Source organism: Bos javanicus, chromosome 19, assembly GCF_032452875.1.
Source record: "Bos javanicus breed banteng chromosome 19, ARS-OSU_banteng_1.0, whole genome shotgun sequence".
Classification (NCBI taxonomy): Eukaryota; Metazoa; Chordata; class Mammalia; order Artiodactyla; family Bovidae; genus Bos; species Bos javanicus.
In genome coordinates, this window is record NC_083886.1 from 35,327,160 (window position 1) to 35,349,907 (window position 22,748).

The window sequence follows — 22,748 nt, forward strand, 5'->3', positions numbered from 1 at the left end:
GTGAGCTTCCGCACCCAGACAGAACGAACAGATATGGAACAGAAAGGCTGTGCTGTGTGTCCTAGGATTGCGTAAGTGAAAGGAAGGTGTTAAGTTGCTAAGTGTCTGACTCTTTGCGACCCCATGGACCAGAGCCCTCCAGGCTTCTCTGTCCATGGGATTTTCCAGGCAAGAATCCTGGAGTGGGTTGCCATACCCTCCTCCAGGGGCTCTTCCCAACCCAGGGATCAAACTGGGGTCTCCTGCATTGCAGATTTCTTTACCACCTGAGCCATCAGACTGCAAGGCACTGAGGAAAGAGGACTGCAAGCCAAGTCTGGGAAACAGCACACCTGCACAAGCCCCTGCTAGACAGAACGGACGCAGAGCCAGTTTCTGTGCAGAGGCTTAGGGGACTGGGATCTCCTGAATGTGCTTACAGAAATGTTATACTTGTTTTAGGTCAGCAATAGGTAAAGATATAGTTAGAAAGAAACCTGTTTATATAGATGGTTTTTAAAAACAATGCACAAGTGGCAAAGTAAAACTTGAGAAAATCCAAAAATTGAGAAATTAAAATGAGAAAGTGGATCAACACTACCTTTGATAAAGGCAAAAAATGGATTTCTAGTTGGAGAAAACTTATGTTTGAAGAATTGTCTTCATTAGGGCATATCTGAAAACTAATGTTATTAAAATTCATGCCAATTTCATCAAATATAATGTATCTACTTTGAAGCAGAATATACCAGTAGACAAGCAAATAATTTTAATTAGAAAGTAAAATGCACAATATACCAAATGAAAATTCCATTGTCTGATATTTTATGGCTGATTATTCTGATAAAGCCCCAGCGTAAGCAGGTATGTCCTAAGCCAGCCTAGTGATTGGTTGTTGACCCCCGTGTTCTGTGTTGAAGGCATAACGCTCTGCAGTCAGCCACAAGGAGCAGGTTCATTCAATGCTGAATCACATATGCTGTGAAGTGAGGTACATTCTCTCACTGAGTGTGGGGGCATGGAGGACCCCCAGGGCTCTTCCTGAGACCTTCTGTTTGGCCGAAGGGCTGGGTCTGGTCCTGACTGTGCTTGGGAGGTCCCCTTCAGTGTGCTGTCCTGGTCACGGAGAGCCCTCTTCCAGATGCCCCTCACCAGCCCCTGGGGCTTGCAGGCTGCAAGTCGTGAACACCCAAGGCCTCTTGTCCAGGACAGAAACTGGTCCCCACTTTAAGTTCTGGACAGAATCTGTTCAGCAATGCCCCTCGCAGGTTTCCAAAAGTGAAAGTGAAAGTTGCTCAGTTGTGTCCAACTGTTTGCGACCCCATGGACTATACAGTCCATGGAATTCTCCAGGCCAGAATACTGGAGTGGGTAGCCATTCCCTTCTCCAGGGGATCTTTCCAACCCAGGTCTCCCATATTGCAGGCAGATTCTTTACCAGCTAGCTGAGCCACAAGGGAGGCCAAGGGGATGCTTACTAGCCTCGTGGTACAGAAGCAGGAAACTTGAAGATTCGTCCCTCAAGAGCCACTGACTTGCCATGTGCAGCCTCTGATCAAGGGTGGGTATTGTCTGAGTACCATGACAACAGCAGTGAAACAGGCCAGTGGCTTTGTAAGACGCACACAGTCTACGAATGACAGATGATTCTTGCACCAAACTGGCAGCTGCCTTCCAGGAGCCCGAGGATTTACCACGTGTGGACATCACAAATGACCATCACAAGCCGAGCTCAGGACAGGACAGAGAGTGGTGAGAAAGGAGGGCTGCCTCCTGGAGCTGTCTTCTGGTCCCAGGATTGGGGACAGGGACCCCCCCTCACCCCCACCCAGTTCTAGTGCCCTGAACCCCGAGGACTCTGGGAGATCTCGCCTCACCTCTCTAGACTGAGACCTGGAAACATGTGCAGGACAGTCTCTGGAAGGCTTCAGGGGGTGCTGCCTGAAGATGGGGGTGGGGGTGGCAAGCCCCATGTCCCTGGTAAAGAGTCACTGAGCAGGTCTGGGAACGTGGGCTCACCCAGTGCGCTCCCTGTCCCTGCCCAGAGCTCTAGGGATGCAGGTTCTCCGACTGAGCATGCTCAGTCCTAGGGGGCCGGGGGCGGAGGAGGTAAGTGGGGGACTTTGGCTGAAGCGGTGAGTTTTATTAATGGTTAATTGCGAGGATGGTGCATTTGCATATCTTCTTAAAAAGTTCTGGTACGATTTAAAAATGATTGGTTGGTTAGCCACTGAGTAGAATAATTCAGCAGAGACGATGAGGAGGTGGCTGGGGTCCATCAGTAGTATCCAGCCTGTGGCGGGGAGAAGGGATCCAGGTTACCGCCAGTTTGACCCCTCAGCCCTGCAACATGGGCCCAGGGTCAGAACCTCAACCAGCACCTCCCATCCTGAAGCCTCTCCTCCAGTGACAGCAGGGCCCACAGGTGCCTAAGGACGAAAGGTCATGCTCTCCCTGACAAACGATGACAGGATGGTGGTGTTGGTGGCGGTACTCTGTCCAACATGGAGGAGACACGACAACGAGCAAAGACATAAGTCGTAAGAAGGAAGCAGACTGTCCATGTGAACTCTGAAAACTGGTGAGCGATTCTGCTTCTCAAATTCCAGAGAGTAATTAATTCCATCAACACCCACTGAGGCTTAAAGCACAGCCACAGAGTTCAAACGATGCATTTAATCCTCAAGATCCTGATGACATCAATCGATTTTAACCTTTTATTTTCTTCAGCTTTTAAAAACCCCTGCAATGCTTTCCATAGCTTAGGCTAGCCTTTACTGGAACCCTGTGTAAAAAGGATGTGGAAAATGCCCCCACCCTGAGATTCTAATGTGCTCCCCTTAGACTAATAACTGTGGCTTTCAGTTTCCCATTTTAAAATGCTCCAAATGCATTCTAATCCTAGTAAACTGAATTATTAGAATCAATCAGAGCTACGAAGTGCAAAAAAGCAATTTCAGAAAAATGTTTGCAGTGACCACCAACAAAGATTCCTCAAGAAAATGGCCAATTTAGGCACAGAATCCTTTGCTGAAAGTAAAAGGTGATTTTATAAAAAGAGGGTATAAGCATAGAGAAGCAGCAAAGAGAGAAGAGCCCCCAAATCTTTACCCAGTCTCACACTGGATCCAAAACAACGGGAACACCTCAGTTCCCAGTGAGGACAGCAAGAGGCGGGGCTGCCCGAACCCTGTGGGCTCAGAAGAGGCCTCTCCCAAAGCCATAATTAAATCAATCTCCAGGCCAAGCTAAGTAGACGTTTTTACAACACTGATGCATCTCTAGAACCTACCAGACAAAGGCTTGCCTGCCAGACCCTTTTGGGAACTTTGCGCGGCATTGCCAGCCCATCTGGCAGGGGGCACTGCCCCCTAAGAGGGGGCACGCCTGTGGGGATCAGTTTGCCTGCACCTCCGGATTCTCCACCAGGCTGAGCAACTCCACTGCAAGCAAGGAGGTACTGGTCAGGCTGGGGACCCACGACCTGGGAGAGGGCAGGCAGACAGGGACTGGAGACCAAACAGTGCCACCGGCCTCAGCAAGACGCAGAACAGCACTGAGCCCACAGCAAGCTCTGATCCACCAGGTCTGCTGCCTAAGTGCTGAAGTTAAGCTTTAAGGAAAGAAAAACCATTCAAAAACGAAACAAAAAGTGACTTTGAGCTTTTTGAGATGCTGCTCAGACTCTGAAGCTAGGTCTGAGTGGCTCCACGGGTACATCCTTGGGGCAGCTGAGTGCACATGGCTGTGGTTTTCTGGGAGCGATGGTTGCTTCGTCTGAACCCTCTAGAGTCCAGCCCTGGACTGCACTGTGGCTGTCAGGTTTAACACTCTGCTGCTCCAGGCTAAAGTCCAAAGTGCCTGGAGACAAATAAATTGCACATTCTTTTTCTGGTAACACATGAACCTCTGAGTGTAGAAAAACACATGACCGGAAGAGCACACACCCCATGCTGGCCCGAGTTACAGAAAGGAAGAAACGGCCCTACCTCCTCTCAACACAGAGTGGGTTCTGAGACTGGCTCACGGGATGGCACGTCTGTGAACTGCCAGAAAAATCAACAGGGCCTTTGTCCTCAGCACAGCCTGGTACCTCTGAGGAAACCCAAATGAATTCAGATGCGGCTGGTGTCTCCAGCTCTATCAACACCCTCTCAACACTTAAACCAAACACAGACACGAACACAGCTGTTCACGTTAAATTTGGCTTTGCCTCGGGAAGCTGCCTGGCATTGGCTCTCCTAGCACGTCCACGTCTGCGATGACTAATCACCAGAGACACACGCTTCAGTCAGCCTCACGGCCAAGCCACCTCCACCAGCAGCCTGTCACCAGAGGCCTGTCCTCCACCTCCACGCGCCAGGTCCATGCACGTCCAGGAACCAGTTGGCCCCAAGGCACCAACAGCGAGAGGATCAAGGGTTAGGCAGCTCAGCTTCTGCAAGCGAGCTCTCCAGAGCTTTAACCTCAGACCAGAGGCAGCTCATGGCTCCTGTGAGGACAGGCCTGTGGATTGGACAGTCTCTGCCGCTGGAGCCCAGAAGCAGCCAGAGATGCTCAGAGAATCAGGGGCTGCCCACAGGCCACAGCTCCCTAGCCCTTAGTTTTAGGCTGAATGTTAATAGGATGAGACAGCACTGATTTAATAAGATCGGAGGCGCTCCCAAGACAGAGCCACCCCAGGCAGCCATTGGGGACCCACCTTGATGAGCACGGCGGCCAGGACGCCCAGGAGAGTGAGCAGCAGGAGGCAGAGTCTCTCTTTGTTGAACCGCTTCAGCATGAAAAATTTCGCCCAGTCCACCTTCGACTGGCTGTTGGGAGGGTACCGGAGTTGGTTCATGCCTTCCCGCTTGAGAGTTTTTAATAAACAGGGACGTTGATGGGAGAAAGTATCGAAACTGTGTTTTCCGTGATACGCTCCCATCCCGCTGGACCCTGAAGTCAAGGGCAGATGAGACAGGCCGCTGTAGGTAACGGTGCTCCTCCTGCGCACAGGCAGGCCCCCTGCCCACCAGCCTGGAGGGCTGTGTTCCAGGAGGTCCTAGGCCCCCTGCCATTGGCATGGGGGGAGCACCTTGTTTCAGGTCCTCCCAGTGGCCCCCACACAGTGGACCCGGCCCAGGACATGTTGCGGGTGCTCCTGGGACAGGCTCACACTACCACAACCCCACTTCCGAGAGGGAACACGGCAGGTAGAGCCTTAGTGTGGCCCTGAGGGTCTGACTCTGGGAGCCCAGGGCTGAGCTGTGCTTCCTCCAGGCTCTCGGGAGGTCATGTGGTGGTGCTAACAAGCTGGTGGACACCTCTGCCCTTTCAGAGCTGTGCTCATTTGTCTGCTCGGTCACGTAAGCCAGGCAGACACACGTGTGGCTAGGGTAACCAGGGCCCAGGGCATGATTTGGGTGAAGCTAAAGCTGCAGGGTGGAGAAGGCAATGGCACCCCACTCCAGTACTCTTGCCTAGAAAATCCCATGGACGGAGGACCCTGGTGGGCTGCAGTCCATGGGGTCGCTAAGAGTTGAACACAACTGAGCGACTTCACTTTCACTTTTCACTTTTATGCACTGGGGAAGGAAATGGCAACCCACTCGTGTTCTTGCCTGGAGAATCCCAGGGACGGGGGAGCCTGGTGGGCTGCCGTCTGTGGGGTCGCACAGAGTCGGACACGACTGAAGCGACTTAGCAGCAGCAGCGAAGCTGCAGGGGGATTCTATAAGATGTAACAAAAGGTGTGCCTTTTAAAGAAAAAGTATAAATTACAAAATATTAAGTGTTTATGTCTCGGAGGTCATTAAATTTTCCCTCACAACTTTCCATAGTATTCTATTTTTGTGCCTTTTCCCTAAAAATGCAAATTGACATCCAGGTCCTCGGCTGCTGTCTGCCCTGCCCATGGCCCCATCCCCCGCCTGTCCATGGGCCCATCCCTCACTTGCCCATGGCCTGTCCCTCACCACCTCATTCATAAAGGACATAGGGCAAGCCTCAGTTCATCTGAGACCTGATTCTTGGCCCAAGACATGCCCTGCATCTGATGAAGAACTGCAGACCAGGGAAGCAGCAAACTGTAAACCATTACAGACTGGGAAGCGCCCCTGAGGGTGGAGGGTGGGGACGGGGCCAGAAGGAGACTCTGGGCAGCGGCTGGGAGGGGCCTCACCCACGCCTCCGAAGGGCAGAGAGCTGAGCGTGAAGTGCATGATGACGTCATTGCCTGTGACACCACCACTGGACGTCCCGTCGATCATCCGCTTGATGAGCTGAGGGGAACAGCAGAGGCCCCAGGTCAGCTGCGGCCAGCCCAGGACACGTCCTCCTCAAGGTCAGACCCCACGAGCAAGCACGGTACAGGTCAGCTCTCAGCTGCACATCGAGTCCTCCAGGGAAGCAACGCAGAGGTGGCTGAACACCCGTCAAACCATTGTTCGACCCCTGAGCCCGCAGCCAGGGCCTCTCTTATCAGGGACTGTTCAGGCTCTATTCCAGGTCTTAAGAATTGTTAATGTTTCTTCTTTATGATCTGCCAGGAGCCAGCGAGAGGCACTCCACTCATGGCAAAGGTCATGAGAAAGGAGGCTCGGCATATGCAAAGGCGGGATCGAGCCTCAGGAGTCCCCCTGGATATTCTCGAGCATCTACCCCCAAAAAACCAGAGTCTGCCTACTTTATTGCTTTGTGCTCTCACCTCTGACTTTACTGGGGGCTGTCCCCCACCACCATCTCGCTCTCTCTGACAAAGAGTTAACTTACAGCTCCAATTAATAAAGTTCCTGGGCATTAGGAGTGTTTAAATCCAAACCCCTCAGATAGCTCTCTAACTCGCCTGACAAGTTTACCTGGACTCCTACAGCTATGCATACGATTGTTTACAGTCTCCCAGCCTGATTGTTTACAGTCTCCCAGCCTGAGAGGGACGGGAAGCTTAAGATATTCAAATAGCTTAGAGCCTCTCAGAGAGTTAGAAACTGTCAGAATAAAACTAGTAAAAGATTTCATTGATGAGCCAATGCTTGCTGCCAAGTTTCCACATCCCCTGTATTGTATCCTTGAATGTGTATTAATTAATATAGTTGGTATGTAGAAAAAATAAGTAGTGGCCTTGGTGTTAGCAACTTTAGACCCTTAAGGTAATAAATTCTTTCCTTTGTTGTAAACCTACTACACATCTGCCCTATAGGAATGCAACTTTATCTAACACCTTCGGAGGATGGCACCAAACCTTAAAATAATTACTCTTAGATAAAATAAGTCTTACAGTTGACAAACCTTTGTCAAGAGTCATAAAATGTTAATAGGCCTTCTGGCCAGAAGATGACGTAAATCACCTAAACCATCTGTATATGATAAATTTGCAGGAAAGAAACCCTGGTTTTTGATAAGGATCAAAGACTGCTGACTTTGCATGATTTCACATCCCCTATTATCATCTGTGTGTAACTTAGGGTATAAAAGCCCCTGTTGAAAATAAAGCTACGGGCCTTGCTCACCAAAGCTTGGTCTCCCCATGTCATTCTTTCTTTTCACATTCTGGCTGAGTCTCCATCTGGAGCGTGGAGGTCCTCTGCGACCATTTATTTGCCTGGGCTTCTAAGACCACTCGAGAAGGTGTCTAAGGTGGGGCACCTTCCGCTATTCGAGAGGGCGCCTGCGGCCTCCGTGGTCAGAGCTAACCTGGTGTCACAGGTTATATTGATTTTTTGCATAAACCAAGCTATTCAGCCTCTTTTCTCCACTGAATTTTCCTACTGAGCTATCCTCATTCTATTATTCTTTATATCTCTAATTAATATTTAAATAAATCGCTGACGCCGTCTCTCCTTCAAATACCCTGGATCAGCCAGGGCTGGACCTCGGCAATGATCTACTTTACAGCCTGTGATTTACAGATATTTCATTTCTATGACATGCAAAAACCATTCAAATGTCCTACTTTTGAAGGAGATCGCTGGTTGGCTCACCCGGGACCCAAATGAGCAGTGACGCTTGACTGGTAAACGTTGCCTCCCTGCTGCCGACCAGCCCAGTCCTCTGTACCGAAGGTCATCACTGACCACAGGACAGACCCTGACCTGCCACCCTCCACCCAGGCCACAGACCTCAGCTTCCGCTCTGTGCTCCACTGCCTGTGATCATTTCGGCTGTAGACCGTTGTGTGCCGCTAACCTGAGCCTCACTGAGCCCTGCACGCTCGGTCTCCCTGGATGGTGGACAGAGATCAGCCCCTCGACAGCTTGGCCAGCTCTGGAAGCGGCCCCATGACCACCTGTACAGCCGGGCAGAGGCTCCACAGGGGGCTCCTGCTCTGGGGACTCCTCAGCCTGGCCTGGCTGCACATTCTCCTCTGACTTTTCCCTTTTCCTCAGAGGCTCCTGGCCTACTGGCCCACCTTGAGGTTACTGTTCCTCGGCAGCCAGTCACCTTTGAGGTGTGGATGGACAGGCTCGAGAGTGGTGGCAGGGCTGCCAGGCCTGGGGTGACAAGGCGTGGGTAGCCAGCCTGACTAGGACTGTGAAACCGCTCCAACCACAAGGTTGCATCACTGGAAAAACCCAAGTCCATGGTTTCCCAGCAGCTCCCTAAGCAGTGCCAGAGACCTGCCCTAGTCTGCTCCACAGCCCCCACCTGCATGGCCTTGGGGTCCTCGGGCACCCAGGGTTAACAGCGGGAGAGCTGCCAACACTGGTGCCTGAAGTCTCCCAATTAGATGGGAGGTGTTTGTGAGTCAACAGACAGTCACTCCGAAGATGGAGCTCTGACCCCAGGGAGTGAGGGGAAGGTTACAGTGATAACCCCAGGGCCTCACTACCCAAGAGACAGCCAGCTGTGAGCAAAGCCTCACTGGGGACTCAGGCATAATAATCCCTGTCTGCTTTAGAGCAGGGAAGGTTCAGGAGCACAGATCATGACAGCACGCCGTATGCTGTGAAGATTACCTTACTGTTGTGAGAAAACACGTAGAAAGCCAGGGGCTTTTCACGTTCATTTATGAACTGTATGGCTTCATCTGCATTCTTCACAGGCACTATTGGAAGAATTGGCCCAAAAATTTCTTCCTGCATCACCTTGGTGCCAGGATCCACATCAGTGAGTATTGTTGGGGCTGAGAAAGAAAATCAAAGGTGAAAAGGCTGCAGCTGAGCCAGAAACATCCAACTCTCACTGCACGCTGTGCTCAGGGCTCCCTCACCCCGCCAAGTGTCACCTCATGAAACGAGCCCCAAGTGCATGCGTGAACCGTGCAAATACTCAATGTCTCCAGGCATGTGCATCAGGGATCCTTGTGCCACCAAGGGGGCAGACAGGCTGGAGTAAATCCTGTGTTTACCTAACCGTGTTCAGCACGGCACACCTGTGTCCTTCCCTGGACAGGCCTTCCTGGGAGCACAGATGGTCTGGTCCCTCCAAGGACCAGACCAGCACCACTTCTTAACTCAAGTGCATTCCTGCCCTGATCTCTCTGACCTTGACTACAACTGAGTGAGGTTAGAGAATGTCATAAAGTGGGAGCATCCCCCAGGCCTTGGCTCAGGCTCTGCCTGCCCTGGACACATGGGAGGACACAGGAAGAGACGCCGTGGACTCTGAGGCACAAACCAGGTGGGTCCCCTTACCTATGTAGCGCGTGGCCTCATCCATCTCCCCACCAAAAGCTATCTTCTGTCCTTCCAGCAGACTCTGTATCCTCTTAAAATGACGAAGATTGACGATCCTCTCATAGTCGGGAGATTCTTTTACATTTTCTCCATAAAATCCCTGTGTCAGACAACAGTATCTAGTCATCACCAAAGACCCACGTTTTAATTCAATAATTATAAAGTTCACTTGTGTCCCCAGATCTGGCTTTACACCCTCACAGAATCCCATGCCCCCCCTCCCCCTCAGCCCCTGAGGACTTCGACAGCAGTGAGGTTAAGCTCTCTGTCAGGCTGAGGGCAGCAGGAGTTTACACACACACACGTCTCCCATTTCCCAGTTTCTGGGGTTAGCATGGGTCCTTCCTGGGGTGGATGCAGAGTGGGTACTGCAAGTCATGCCCCGTATCAGGGCCCCATGTGCATCCCTGTTGACTCTGGCTGCTCCGCTCCCGTGAGGAGCTTAGTAGTGGCCTGCAGAGTCTGGAGCACGGCCTGTGCAGCCCTTCACAGAAAGAGTCGGCCGAGCTTCGTGCTGCTTCCTCCTGGCCTGGAACCTCCACCAGCCACAGACAGTTGGGAAACCACTCGGAAGCTCAAAGCACAGTCCGGGTAAACCAATCTCAATGGCTCACAGTCAGCCCCATAGGCGTGCTCCATCTCCCCTGACCACTGTCCAGTCCCCGCATCAACCTTGAGCTGGCTGGTAAGAACATCCCGGGCAGCCTGTGGAAACACAGGGTCTCAGGTCCCCACACTGGGGCCACAGGAGTGGCTGTCAGTGCCTGCTGCACCTCAGTGTCACCTGGAGACCCCAGACCTCCTGTGGATGGGAGGACAGGAAACTTCTCCTAAATCACGCCTAGCAGGGCAGTGAGAGGAAAAACGCCTCCAGGAAGACAGGGACTGTCACTCCCAGGAAACCTGGCTCGTCACCACGCACCCCCAGCACAACTTCTCCAGCCGCAGTGGCTCCCTGGAGTCTGGCCAAGGCCCCTCTCATGCTGTCTTTGTCCGGCCCCACCACAGTCTCACCACTACATCCACATCAAGACCCTCGGCCCCTCGCTGCTCACACTGTCTCTCCTGATTGTCCATGAGCCACCTCTCAGGGCTCGGTCAGCACCCAGGGAGTGAACCGTGGTTGTTCCAGCAACTTCTTCACCCAGGAGGCCCATGACTCAGTGCCATCACTGAGCTGTCAAAGCTCCATCCCATCCTTCCTCCAGTCTAAGTCCCTCGTTTCTCCTGGCTCATTTGGGGCCTTCCTTGATCCCCGCCCTAGACTGCCACTTGAAACACCCTCAAAAATCGAGGACTGCGTTAAGAGTAGTTAATTCACTCACTCCACGAAATAGCTGGCTTTGCTAAACCGCCTACAAACTGAAGATCAGATGACCTTGACAGGCAGTGGCCACACGTCAGGGGCCCTTGACTGTGCTGCAGAAGCCTGACAGTCTTCTCCCCAGACCATAGAATCACAGCTGAACTGTTTTTTCTAAAGCCTGTGCTGCACCTAGGAGTTATCATCAACAAATCAGCTGGATGGTTTTTGGTGTGCATATCACCAGCCTCACCATGCTCTCAGCAAATGTTCTCCGAAAATGTTTTCTCATTAGCCAGGAAGTTCAGTCACAGCTGCTACTTGCACCCTGACGCAGCCAGTGCAACCAGAGGCGGTAAACACGCACCTTCACGGCCTCCTGCACCTTCTGCACGATCAGGTCCTGGAGGGACGGCTCACAGAGCACGTAGTCGGGGGCGATGCAGGTCTGACCGCAGTTCATGAACTTGCCCCAGGCGATGCGTCTGGGAAAAGCACCAGCAGCCGCATTCAGTCCCCGCACCTGCCACCCACACTGTGCTCTTTACCAACAATGCTCACAAACGTTCTCATGAATGTTGACTGAACAATGTTTTAATGACTCATCTCTGTAGCACTTTCAGTTGATGCAGAATATTCTAGGGAGCAGGGAAAGCGTTGTGCCTGCTCATCAAAAACAGTGCTTTAAATGCAGAGACACCCCTGCCTGCAGCAGGAAAGGACAGAGTACGGTTTCCTGACACTCCCTCCCTCTCCCAACTCCGGCTAGGAGGACGTCTGGGAGGACGGGGTCACCTGGCTCTGGGAAGCTGTGCCTGAGCTCTGACAGAAATCCACGCACTGGGGTCTCCTGTTCGGGCACACACCTACCTACAGAGCCCACCCAACCCTGCCCAATGCCCCCACCCACGCCTCTCCAAGGGGAGGGGAGCCATGCCGCTCTAGCACTGTCGACTGTGGGTCTGAGCACTTGCTGTGAGCCAAACTGATTCAGCCCAGACACCTCCAAACCCTTCACTTTCTAATTCTCAGATGCAAGATGCTCTTCTCAGTTAAAAGATGAGCGGTATCGGTTATCAACAAAGGAACTTAGGAGATCAGCGTAGGGAGTCTAAAGACTTTGCATTATCTACTGTACTTTCTGGATCAGCTACCAGTGGAACAGAAAGATTTCCTGCCTGATCTATTATCTTGAGAACAGAAAGAACTTGTTTTTCATTCCTAAGGATGGCCGTGTGATGTCAAGGCTTCGTATTCACCACTTCTGGCTGTGGCACTAAGAGGGAGTGTGTGAAAGTTCTACGCTACCCTGTGGCCCCAACCCAGGACATCAACCCCCAGGACTCAGCAAGGTCTCTTGGAGCCAGGAGGCACAGGGGACATGCCAGCAGGCTCTCGGCCGAGCTGGGAAAATCCAGGAAACCAGAGAGCCAGACTCACCGGCAGGCGACGTCCAAGTCGCAGTCTCGGTCCACATAGCACGGGCTCTTCCCTCCCAGTTCAAGGGTCACAGGGGTCAGATGCTTGGCAGCAGCCTGCATGACGATTTTTCCAACAGTGGTGTTTCCCGTGTAGAGAATGTGGTCAAATCGCTGCTTCAGAAGCTCCGTGGTCTCCTCGACACCACCAGTGACAACAGCGTATAGGTCCTGAAGGAAAGAGACAGACGCGAGTATCATCGACCTCATCCTGTCGTCCGATGTAAACACCTAACTGTCCATAAAACCAGGAACAGGTGGAAACCGGCCCTGGTGAGGATGGGTGGGGGAGTCCGATGGCACCTGAGAATCTCGACCTGTGGCAGAACTGGCCAGAGAGACTAGCATTTCCATCTCAGCCTCACAAGGCCACAAAGGAGAGGAAGGATCCCCCCTGGGACACGCAGAGCCGGGGGAAGGGCGAACGGAGGGTGGTAGGGACGCAGCTGCTGTGGGTGAGCACAGGACAGGCCCTGGGCACGTCTACCTGGACATCCTTCCTGAACTCAGCTCAGTGCAGGGGGAGACCGAGGGACGTCTGAGTCTGAACATGTGTGAAACCCAGTGAGGGCCAACAAGGTTGGGCCAGCTGCTCCCTACCCCATTGCCACCAGCTCCTATGCCCGCTGGCTGGGGGCCTCATAGTTGCCTCCCTGACAGTCCCTGAAGACCCCCTCCCCACAGAGCTAAATGGCATCACAACATTCTCTGCCTTGCACCAGACCCCTGATGGTTTTCTCTACACAGCTTCTGACACTCTTCACTGCCAGGACTTTAACCCAGAGTGAAGGGCCAGGTCTGGGTCAGCAGGCCGTTTCTTTCTGTGGTTTTCAGCCCACAAACTTGTCCATTTAAGCCAGGACATGCTCTCATACATGCTCGCTAGGAGCACCTGGCTCAGCTCCAGCCCCTCGTCAAACAACCCACTACGTGGATACACCTAAGATCGCAGCAGATCCAGTATCAGGTTAATTCAGAACACCACACAGCAGGGGACGCTCTCTGAGAAGTAGAGGTGCTGATAAGGCCAAGGGCCTGAACAGTCTGTAACCACAGCAGCTGAATGATTCCAGTTTGTCTTGGACTTCACTTCTCTTGTCAGGCCAGTTGCGGGAGGCTTAGGGAAATGGGGCATGGAGACCTGACCACCAAACAATGGCAGTGGGAAGAGCGGGTACCTGTTCCCCACAACCAACAGACAGACATGCATGCCAAGGAGGGGCACTCTCACCTGGTCCAAGTACTGAGGGAGGAGCTTAGCCAAGAGCTTGGCTGTATTCTCACTTACTTCGGAAGGCTTGATAATCACAGCATTTCCTAAACAGAGCAGAAAGCAAGACAGCATTGTCGAATACCTGAATGACTGACAGCCCCCCAGATGGCGCTCACGTGCGGAGCACAGGCTAAGCGTCACTCCTCCGTCTGTGCTCGGCCTTGTTCACCGCAGACCCCAGAGTCACCCCACTGCCTCCTTCCCAGAGGCTGACGCCTCCATTCTCACCCTTCAGGTCCCATCAGCCTCCCTACACGGCCTCCAGCGTTCCCACATTCCTCTCACTTCCACTCTTGGGTTTTCCTGTCTGGCCTGGGATTACTGCACAAATATGAGCCTTGTCAACATGAAGCTGTTGATGTGGATCCTGAAGAACTGAGAAATTAATCCCTTGGCACTTGCTGCGGGCCACGGAGCATGACTCCCACAGCCCTTATCTGAATGTAGAAACTGGTCAGACAGACTGATTCATCCAAAGCCAGAGGTGGTGACTGAAACCACCTGGGAACATGGATGTCAAGTGCGCCTCTCCACCCTCAGAGGTTCCCTCTCCAGGGCTCCAGAAAGCAGTGGCCACACAAACCTCTGGAGCCCACTAAACAAGTAAGAATAACGCTGCTGGCTTACACTAAGGCAAGCCACTATAGCAAATGCATGTAACTAGGCACCCTCCTTAATGTGCAACAATGGAACGGGGACACAAGCTGACCCCAGACCTGCAGCGATGGCTCCTATCAGGGGCTGGATGATGAGGGCAAAGGGGTAGTTCCAAGCTCCGATAATCAGTACGACCCCCAGGGGCTCTGGCTGGATGTAGGCCTCATCCAGCATGGTGAGCAGGTTCCTCTGAGCTGGTTTAGCAGCAGCCCATTCCGGAAGCTTCTCCAGCATGAGATCAATTTCTCCAAGCACAGTAATGACTTCTTGACTGTATGCGTTGAATTCGCTCTGTCACAAGAGGATACAGTTAACCTTCATGGGTATGACATACTCAGGCAAGGGAATCCCCTGGTGGTCGAGTGGTTAGGACTCTGCTCTTCCACTGGGGCATGGGTTCGATCCCTGGCCCAGGAACTAAGATCCCACAAACCATACAGCGATGTACAAAGAAACCAAAGTGTTGGGCTAGGCACACCTGTCAGATGGGCTGGTTTGCTGTGTAGATTTCTCTGCACCCTTCAAGCCCACAGTGCATGCCTGCTAAGTCACTTCAGTTGTCTCCGACTCTGCAGTCGTCCAGGTTCCTCTGTCCATGGGATTCTCCAGGCAAAAATACTGGAGTGGGTTGCCATGCCCTGCTCCAGGGGAATCTTCCTGACCCAGGGATCGAACTTGCCTCTCTTAAGTCAACTGCACCGGCAGGCAGGTTCTTTACCACTAGCGCCACCTAAAGCCCATAGTATGCATTCATTAACTCCCTAGTATATTCAGTCTCTCTAAATCTTTCTTTACTGATTCAAGACATCTAAACTCAGGCTTAAATGGTCTTTAGTTAATAATGGTGTGCCCTAATCTCACTTTACAAGCCACAGTAATTATGCTTTCACCCATATCTCAATATTTCACCCTGAATACACTGCCTTACAACTGTAGTTTAACTTTGGGCATGTTTTGTTTCTGGACCAAATTTAACTCCCTCAAGCGCAAGGAATTTACTGTACTTCTTTCACTTTTTTTTTTTTAAGTCATGTCTGACTCTTTGCAACCCCATGGACTGTATGGTCCAAGGAATTCTCTAGGCCAGAATACTGGAGTGGCTAGCCTTTCCCTTCTCCAGGGGATCTTCCCAACCCAGGAATCGAACCCAGGTCTCCCACATTGCAGGTGGATTCTCTACCAGCTGAGCCACAAAGGAAGCCCTGTACTTTCATAATCCTTAAGACACACACTCAGAAATGCTGGTAGAGGAAACGATTCAGACATCTTGCTTCAGGCTACTTAAATCCGCCTTCTGTGACACAGTGCTTCTCCATCATAAGTAAATATTATAGCTATGTTGTTACTACTGGTGGTGGTGGTGGTGTTCAGTCACTAAGTCGTTTCCGACTCTTGTGACCCCACGGTCCATGGGATTTCCCAGGTAAGAATCCTGGAGTGGGTTGCCATTTCTTTCTCCAGGGGACCTTCCCAACTCAGGGATCGGATCTTGATCTGCACTGCAGGTGGATTCCTTACCACTGAGCCACCAGGGAAGCCTACACTTCTGTTTCTACTCCTCAAAAAAATCTTTAGGGGGAAGTGAGGGATGGAGCCTCACAAAGCCAGAGCAAGGCCTTGCTCTGGCTTTGCTACCCCTAGAATAAAGAGCGGGGGGTGGGGGGTGGGGGGTGGGGGGACCAAAACAGAATAGTAACAACAGTATTACAGAATACAGGGGACTGTATTTAAACCCTGAACACTCTCCCAAAACCTTGCTACTGAAAGCATGGTTCCAGAATAAGGCAGCGGGGTATCATACGGGGGCTTGTTACAAACTCGTGCTCTCAGAGTCCCCCCAAACCCCACCCGAGCCACGGAAGCATCGTCCGGGACCTCCCGGGTAACTCGCGGGTGCACAGATCTGAAACCTAAAGTCGTGGTGGAAAATCCGAGCGAGACCATCAGCCACAAAATTGAAAGACAGTAATCCGGCCCGCAAGTTGCTAGAACGACCCAATCCCGGTAGAGTGGGTAGGGGTGGGGTCAGGTCCGGGCGCACCTTGCTCAGGTCCGCACCGATGGCCGCCAGGATGTCCTTCTCGCGCTCCTGCACCATCACGCGCAGGGCCTCGAGCTGCCGCCGCCGGAACGTCAAGGGCCGAGAGCGGCCGGAGCCGAAAGCCGCGCGAACCCGCTGGACCTCGCGCTCCATGGCCCGTCCTGCGGGGACAGGGGAGATCCGGCGCCATAGGCGGCGGGCGGGCAGGACGCGGGGCCGCGGGGCAGTCCCGCCCCATCCCCGCCCTCCACCCGGTCCCGGGCCCACGGCTCCCGGCCCACGCCGAACCTCGATCCCCGACGCGCCGACTCAGCGGACGCCAACTGCCCGGCCGACGCCCAGCCTGCAGGGCTCAGCCCTGAGTCGCGCGCCGATTGGCCGGCGCGGCCCACGTGACCCCCGCAGGCCGGACACTGTGCGGGCCCCGCCCCAGCCTTCGGCGGGCGCGCGGGGGAGGACGACGCGTGGGAGCTAGGGGTGGAGGGGACCTCGGCTGCGCCTGCGCCTGCGCCTGGGCCGCGCGGTTCAGACCTTGCAGACCTGGTCCCGCGCCAAGCGGCCCCGGAGGCGGCGCTTGACCGCCCGCACCGCTCCTTCCGGGCACCGAGTCTCTCGGACTGCTCACACAAGTTAGTGCCCTGCGGCATCTCTTCTTCCTTTACCTGCCGCTCTCCGCCGCTTCCACCCTCCGGTCGCTGGCCCCTCCCTTCCCCCACCCGAGGTCCCTGTCCCTCTCCCCCACCCCGAGTCCCTCTCCCCCTTCACCCCGAGTCCCTGTCCCCCTTCCCTCCACCTCCCCGAGTCCCTGTCCCCCTTCCCCTCCCCGAGTCCCTGTCTCCCTCCCCCACACCCATCCTGAGTCTCTGTCCCCCTGCGCCTCCCCAAGTCTCTGACCCCTTGCCCCCAGAGGGCCCGGGCTCCGGCTCCCCCTGCACCCACCGTGACAGAGCCCCCTGCTGGTGGGTTCTCACCTCACTCTCCTCACCTGTGCTGGTTGGAGGAACCTTCTGGCTAGTTCCTGACTTCACTGGGACTTTATATGCCTGTCACGTGATTGCTTATCATTTCCCTGTGCTTTGACTCCTCAGGGAGAGAACCTGTTAATCCGGAGGTGAAGGACTCTGCCTCAGGAGGGAAGTCTGCCCCTTTCCCGGGATGCGCCGCTGATGCTTCCCCAGAGGTGAGCTTCCCTCCCGGCCGCGGGGTCTCCCGTGAAACCTTCAAGGGCCCTGTCGCGTCTTGTGTTTTCTGACAATATACAAAACCGTTCGGAAAACCGAGCTTCTGCACAGCGCTTTCCTCCATGTGGGGATTGCCCACCTGGGCTACAACCCTCCGGTTTGGCGCGGAAAAAAACAACAACTCTCTTGTAGTTTTATGAGCAAACTCCTTGGAAAAGACCCCAGTGTTGGGAAAGATTGAGGGCAGGAGGAGAAGGGGACAACAGACAATGAAATGGTTGGATGGCATCACCAACTCAACGGACATGAGTCTGAGCAAACTCCTGGAGATAGTGAAGGACAGGGAAGCTTGGTGTGCTGCAATCCATGGGGTCGCAAACAGTCAGACATGACTTAGCAACTGAGTGACAACAACACAGTCTTGTGAGAGAGGTTGTTGACTGATCACTTGCCTCCACACGAAGCTGCAGCTGATCATTGCCATCTCCTGAAGGCCGGCTTTGCTCATTTGCCTGTTTGTGTTCAGCTTTGCTTGTTTGTGTTCTTCTGGTTTTCCTTTCTTTCCCTCACAGAGTCCTTTGGGTCTTTCTTTGCCGGATCTCTTCTTCCAGGCCTCCTGAAGTTCTGGTGCCTGAGGGCTCAGTCCTTGGGCCTCTTCTCTTTCCTCAGTCACGACCTCATCTAATCTGGTGGACAGTGTTGGAGAAGGTTTTCAATTCCATCTGGTCCCACCCTTTTCTTTGAACTCCAATAGGCATGTTCAACTCCATCCCTTTCATACTGGCATTCATAATAGGTGGGTTAAAGGTGACCATGGATACAATTGCTGGTTTATTTTAATCCACCAAATACACTACAGAGCTCCTTCAGTGTCCCCAGTCTCAGTAAAGGGTACCATCCTTTATCCTTCTTATTCAGGCCAAACTCCTTAGATTATCCTGATTCTTTGGCCTAGCTTGTTGATCCAAGCACTTCTGCCCTAGTTTAAGCCATGATAATTCTTACCTGCACCTTATGGAACCTCCCACTGGGTTCCCTGCTTCTGCTGCTGACTCTGGGAAATTGTCATTTCTTGTCCTCCACTTGCCCTTTTGTAACCTGCCCCACAGACTCCCAACATGTCTGAACTGTACTTTGCCAGGTTCCCACAGCTGCTGGCTTCCAGTGGGCTCTGCCTCTGGAGGCACGAGCAAGAGTGAGCAGGGTGAGGAGGAAGGCAACCTTATGCTTCTGGGTTCTTCAGTGTGGTGGTTGCTGGCCATTCCTGTAGTGGAAGTGGAGCAAGGATGGTTCCTCTCTTGGCCAAGGGGGCTGTGTCTAGTAGACGCAGGGTGACAGTGACAGCCTCTCCGGGTGGCACAGGTGCTGGTGCAGCCCCCCAGGTCCCTTCCAGGGGTATTCTCAGCAGCTTCACATCTGTCCTATAGTCTCTTACTGTGTAGATTCCCTCCGCCTGCCGTAGGCTGAGTGCTTTCTCTTTTCACATCTGGATTCTGACTTTGCTGCAGCCTTTCTCTACCCAGCTGTCAGTCATCAAGACCCTTGATCCTGTTAGTTCCCTGCTCAAAGCTTTCCATCCGCTTCCTGTGATATTTAGAGTAAAATCCAAAACCCACACCGTGTGTCCTGCTGCAGCCTCCTCTCCAGCCTTGTTCCAGGTGATCTTCCCACTGAGTGGAGTGCTTGCCTCGTTGCTCACAGAACGGGAAGCACATCCCCACTCCGGGGCTTTACTCCCGGCTTTATCCTCGGCCTGGAGTGCTCAGCTCACTTAACTTCATCTCTGGTTAAATGTAACATCCTTAAAGAAAACTTCTCTTAAAAAAGAAAAGAAAAAAAAAAAAGCTGTAGTCTCCAGTACATACCAGTGTCTTAAGCCAACTCCATCCCTGAGGGTTGCCTGTGCCTAGCAGGATTACAGTCTCAGGTCAGTGAAGAATCCTCCCGCTTTCCCAGGGCAGGGCATTCCCGGGAGACCATCCCAAAGGAGACGGAGGAAAGCCGAGAAGCATTTAAAATGCTGAATCTGTTTTCTTAATTTTATTTTTGGCGTATAATCGCTTTAGAATGTTGTGTTAGTTTCTGCTGTACAACAAAGTGAGCCAGCCATGTGTATACACAGTGAAAATCCTCTTTGGATTTTTTTCCGTCAGCAAAGACAGTCAGTTCAGTTCAGTCACTCAGTCGTGTCCTACTCTTTGTGACCCCATGGACTGCAGCACGCCAGGCTTCCCTGTCCTTCAGCCTTTCCTGGAGCTTACTCAGATTCATGTCCTTCGGGTCATTGATGCCACCCAACCATCTCATCCTCTGTTGTCCCCTTCTCCTCCTGCCTTCAATCTTTCCCAGCATCAGGGTCTTTTCCAAAGAATCAGTTCTTTGTATCATGTGGCCAAAGGATAGGAGCTTCAGCATCAGTCCTTCCAGTGGATATTCAGGACTGATTTCCTTTAGGATTGACTGGTTGGATCTCCTTGCAGTCTAAGGGACTCTCAAGAGTCTTCTTCAACACCACAGTTCACAAGCATCAATCCTTTGGTGCTCAGCTTTCTTTATAGTCTAACTCTCACATCCATATGTGACTACTGTAAAAAAAAAAAAAAAAAAAAAAAAACCATAGCTTTGACTAGACAGACCTTTGTTGGCAAAGTAATGTTTCTGCTTTTTAATATGCTGTCTAGGTTGGTCAAAGCTTTTCTTCCAAGCAGAAAGCATCTTAATTTCATGGCTACAGTCACCATCTGCAGTGATTTTGGAGCCCAAGAAAATAAAGTCTGTCCCTGTTTCCATTGTTTTCCCATCTATTTGCCATGAAGTGATGGGACCAGATGCCATGATCTTCATTATTTTTTGAATGTTGAGTTTTAAGCCAGGTTTTTCACTCTTCTCTTTCACTTTCATCAAGAAGCTCTTTAGTTCCTCTTCACTTTTTGCCATAAGGGTGGTGGTGTCATCTGCATGTCTAAGGTTGTTGATATTTCTCCTGGCAGTCTTGATCCAGCTTGTCCTTCATCCAGCCTGGCATTTCACATGATGTACTCTGCATACAAATTAAATAAACTTGACAATATACAGCCTTGACAGGAGAAGGCAATGGCACCCCACTCCAGTACTCTTGCCTGGAAAATCCCATGGACGGAGGAGCCTGGTAGGCTGTAGTCCATGGGGTCGCTAAGAGTCTGACACGACTGAGGGACTTCATTTTCACTTTTCATTTTCATGCATTGGAGAAGGAAATGGCAACCCACTCCAGTGTTCTTGCCTGGAGAATCCCAGGGATGAGGGAGCCTGGTGGGCTGCCATCTGTGGGGTCGCACAGAGCTGGACACGACTGAGGCGACTTAGCAGCAGCAGCAGCAGCAGCAGCCTTGACATACTCCTTTTGCAGTTGGGAACCAGTCTGTGTTTCCATGTCCAGTTCTAACTGTTGCTTCTTGACCTGCATACAGATTTCTTAGGAGGCAGGTAAGGTGGCCTAGTATTCCCATCTCTCGAAGAATTTTCCACAGTTTGTTGTGATCCACGCAGTTAAAGGATTTGGCGTAGTCAGTAAGGCAAAAGTAGATGTTTTCCTGGAACTCTTGCCTTTTCTGTTATCCAACGGATGTTGGAATTTGATCTCTGGTCCTTCTGCCTTTTCTAAATCCAGCTTGAACATCTGCAGGTTCTCGGTTCACGTATTGCTGAAACCTCACTTGGAAAATTTTGAGCATTACTTTGCTAGCGTTTGAGATGAGTGGAATTGTGCGGTAGTTTGATCGTTCTTTGGTGTTGCCAGCAAAGACAAGTGCCCACATGGGCCTTTAGTGACAGTACAGTGATGTCAGACAAACTTTCAAAGTGTGGGCAAAACCTGCTTCTAGAACTGTTGCAATGTCACATTGGCTCAGAGTTCACCACAGATCACCCTGTTTGATCTGACACGGGCAGACATTTTAAACTTTGAGCCAATATAAATGTTACATAAGGAACTCCGTAAACTGGCCTATGAGTCTCACCACAGTTTTTTAAACATAAACAATGAGCAGGATACCAACATGAAAACAGAACAGGAACCAGTGTCATCTAAGGTAGGTTAACCCCTGAGCAGCCAAGGGCTCCTTCTCTTGCCTGAAGGGTTAGACCTTAGGATCTTGAGAAGAATCTATTGTGATTCTAATATTAGGCAACATCACTGAGGTTTGACTCCTCGCCCACTCTTGAACATTTTTTTTTTTTATTAGTCGGAGAAATCAGTTGATGGCATTTTGTTAGGCATATTTTAAAACTGTTCAAATTCTTCTTTGTGTGATTTTCTAAAATTGAAGTATAGTAGATTTACAATATGTTGTTAATTTCTGTTGCACAGCAAGGTGATTCAGTTTTGTATATATATACATTATATATATAATGTATATTATATATATATATATATTTTTTTTTTTTTTGCTGTGTGTCTTGTGGGATTTTAGTTCCCTGACCAGGGATTAAACCCAGGCCCTTGGCAGTGAAAGCACAGACGCCTAACCACTGGACCACCAGGGAATTCCCTGCATATATTCTTTTTTTTTTTTTAAATATTCTTCTCCATTATGATTTCTTACAGGATATTGAGTATAATTCCTTGTGCTATACAGTAGGACATTGTCCATCCATTCTATGAGTAATACTTTGTAGCTCTTAATTCCTACCTCCCACTGCATCCCTCCCATCTTCAACTCCCATCTTCTCAGTTCTATAAGCCAATCAATTTTTAAATGTCAGGGACCCAGCGTTTGAATTGAATTTTTTGCCACTGGCTACTAAGAGACCTGAACGTGATAGAGAGACTTGCCACATTTCAGTTAATTCTGTTATCCAGGTCCTTAGGTCAAATCCATTGTGGGGAGAAAGGAGTTAAGAGATGTTAACAGTTTTAAAAACGCGTCCGTGGTCAGTACGCTCCTTGCAGTGGGGTGTAAGTCGTTTGCTTTCCACCAAGCCAGACTAGGGCCTGAAGGTGGAGGACTGGGAACACTACACAGGGGGCAGTCTGTGCCCCCTGAGGCTGAGAGAACTCAGGGGTCTATTGCCCCCGTCCCTTTAGGAGTCCAGCCCTCCCTGCCAGCCCCTGAGGAGGTCTTGCGTATTGCCTTATGTGTTTCCTTGTAATAAGGATTACATTTTTATTGGAGATGACATAGATACAAGAGTTGATGAAT

The 22,748-nt window shown here is 51.6% G+C and overlaps 1 protein-coding gene across 3 annotated transcripts; it reads right to left on the reverse strand.

Annotated features, from left to right (window-relative positions):
- Positions 1–725: 725 nt before the first annotated feature.
- ALDH3A2 (aldehyde dehydrogenase 3 family member A2) lies at positions 726–16,770 on the reverse strand. Of its 3 annotated transcripts, XR_009731320.1 has the most exons (13): positions 16,676–16,770; positions 16,388–16,548; positions 14,406–14,637; positions 13,648–13,733; positions 12,379–12,587; positions 11,306–11,423; positions 9,594–9,735; positions 8,916–9,082; positions 6,143–6,242; positions 4,682–4,917; positions 3,969–4,074; positions 2,361–3,840; positions 726–2,272 (listed from the first exon to the last, which is right to left on the reverse strand). XR_009731320.1 is itself a non-coding variant. In XM_061391167.1 (12 exons), the coding sequence occupies exons 2-11, from the start codon at positions 16,538–16,540 to the stop codon at positions 4,003–4,005; spliced, it is 1,515 nt and encodes a 504-aa protein (XP_061247151.1). In that variant the 5' UTR covers positions 16,541–16,548; positions 16,676–16,770; the 3' UTR covers positions 726–2,272; positions 3,969–4,002. The 3 variants fall into 3 exon arrangements, 2 of the variants coding, with proteins under 2 accessions (XP_061247151.1, XP_061247152.1); XM_061391167.1 differs by lacking the exon at positions 2,361–3,840; XM_061391168.1 differs by lacking the exons at positions 2,361–3,840; positions 3,969–4,074.
- Between the last annotated feature and the right edge of the window lie 5,978 nt (positions 16,771–22,748).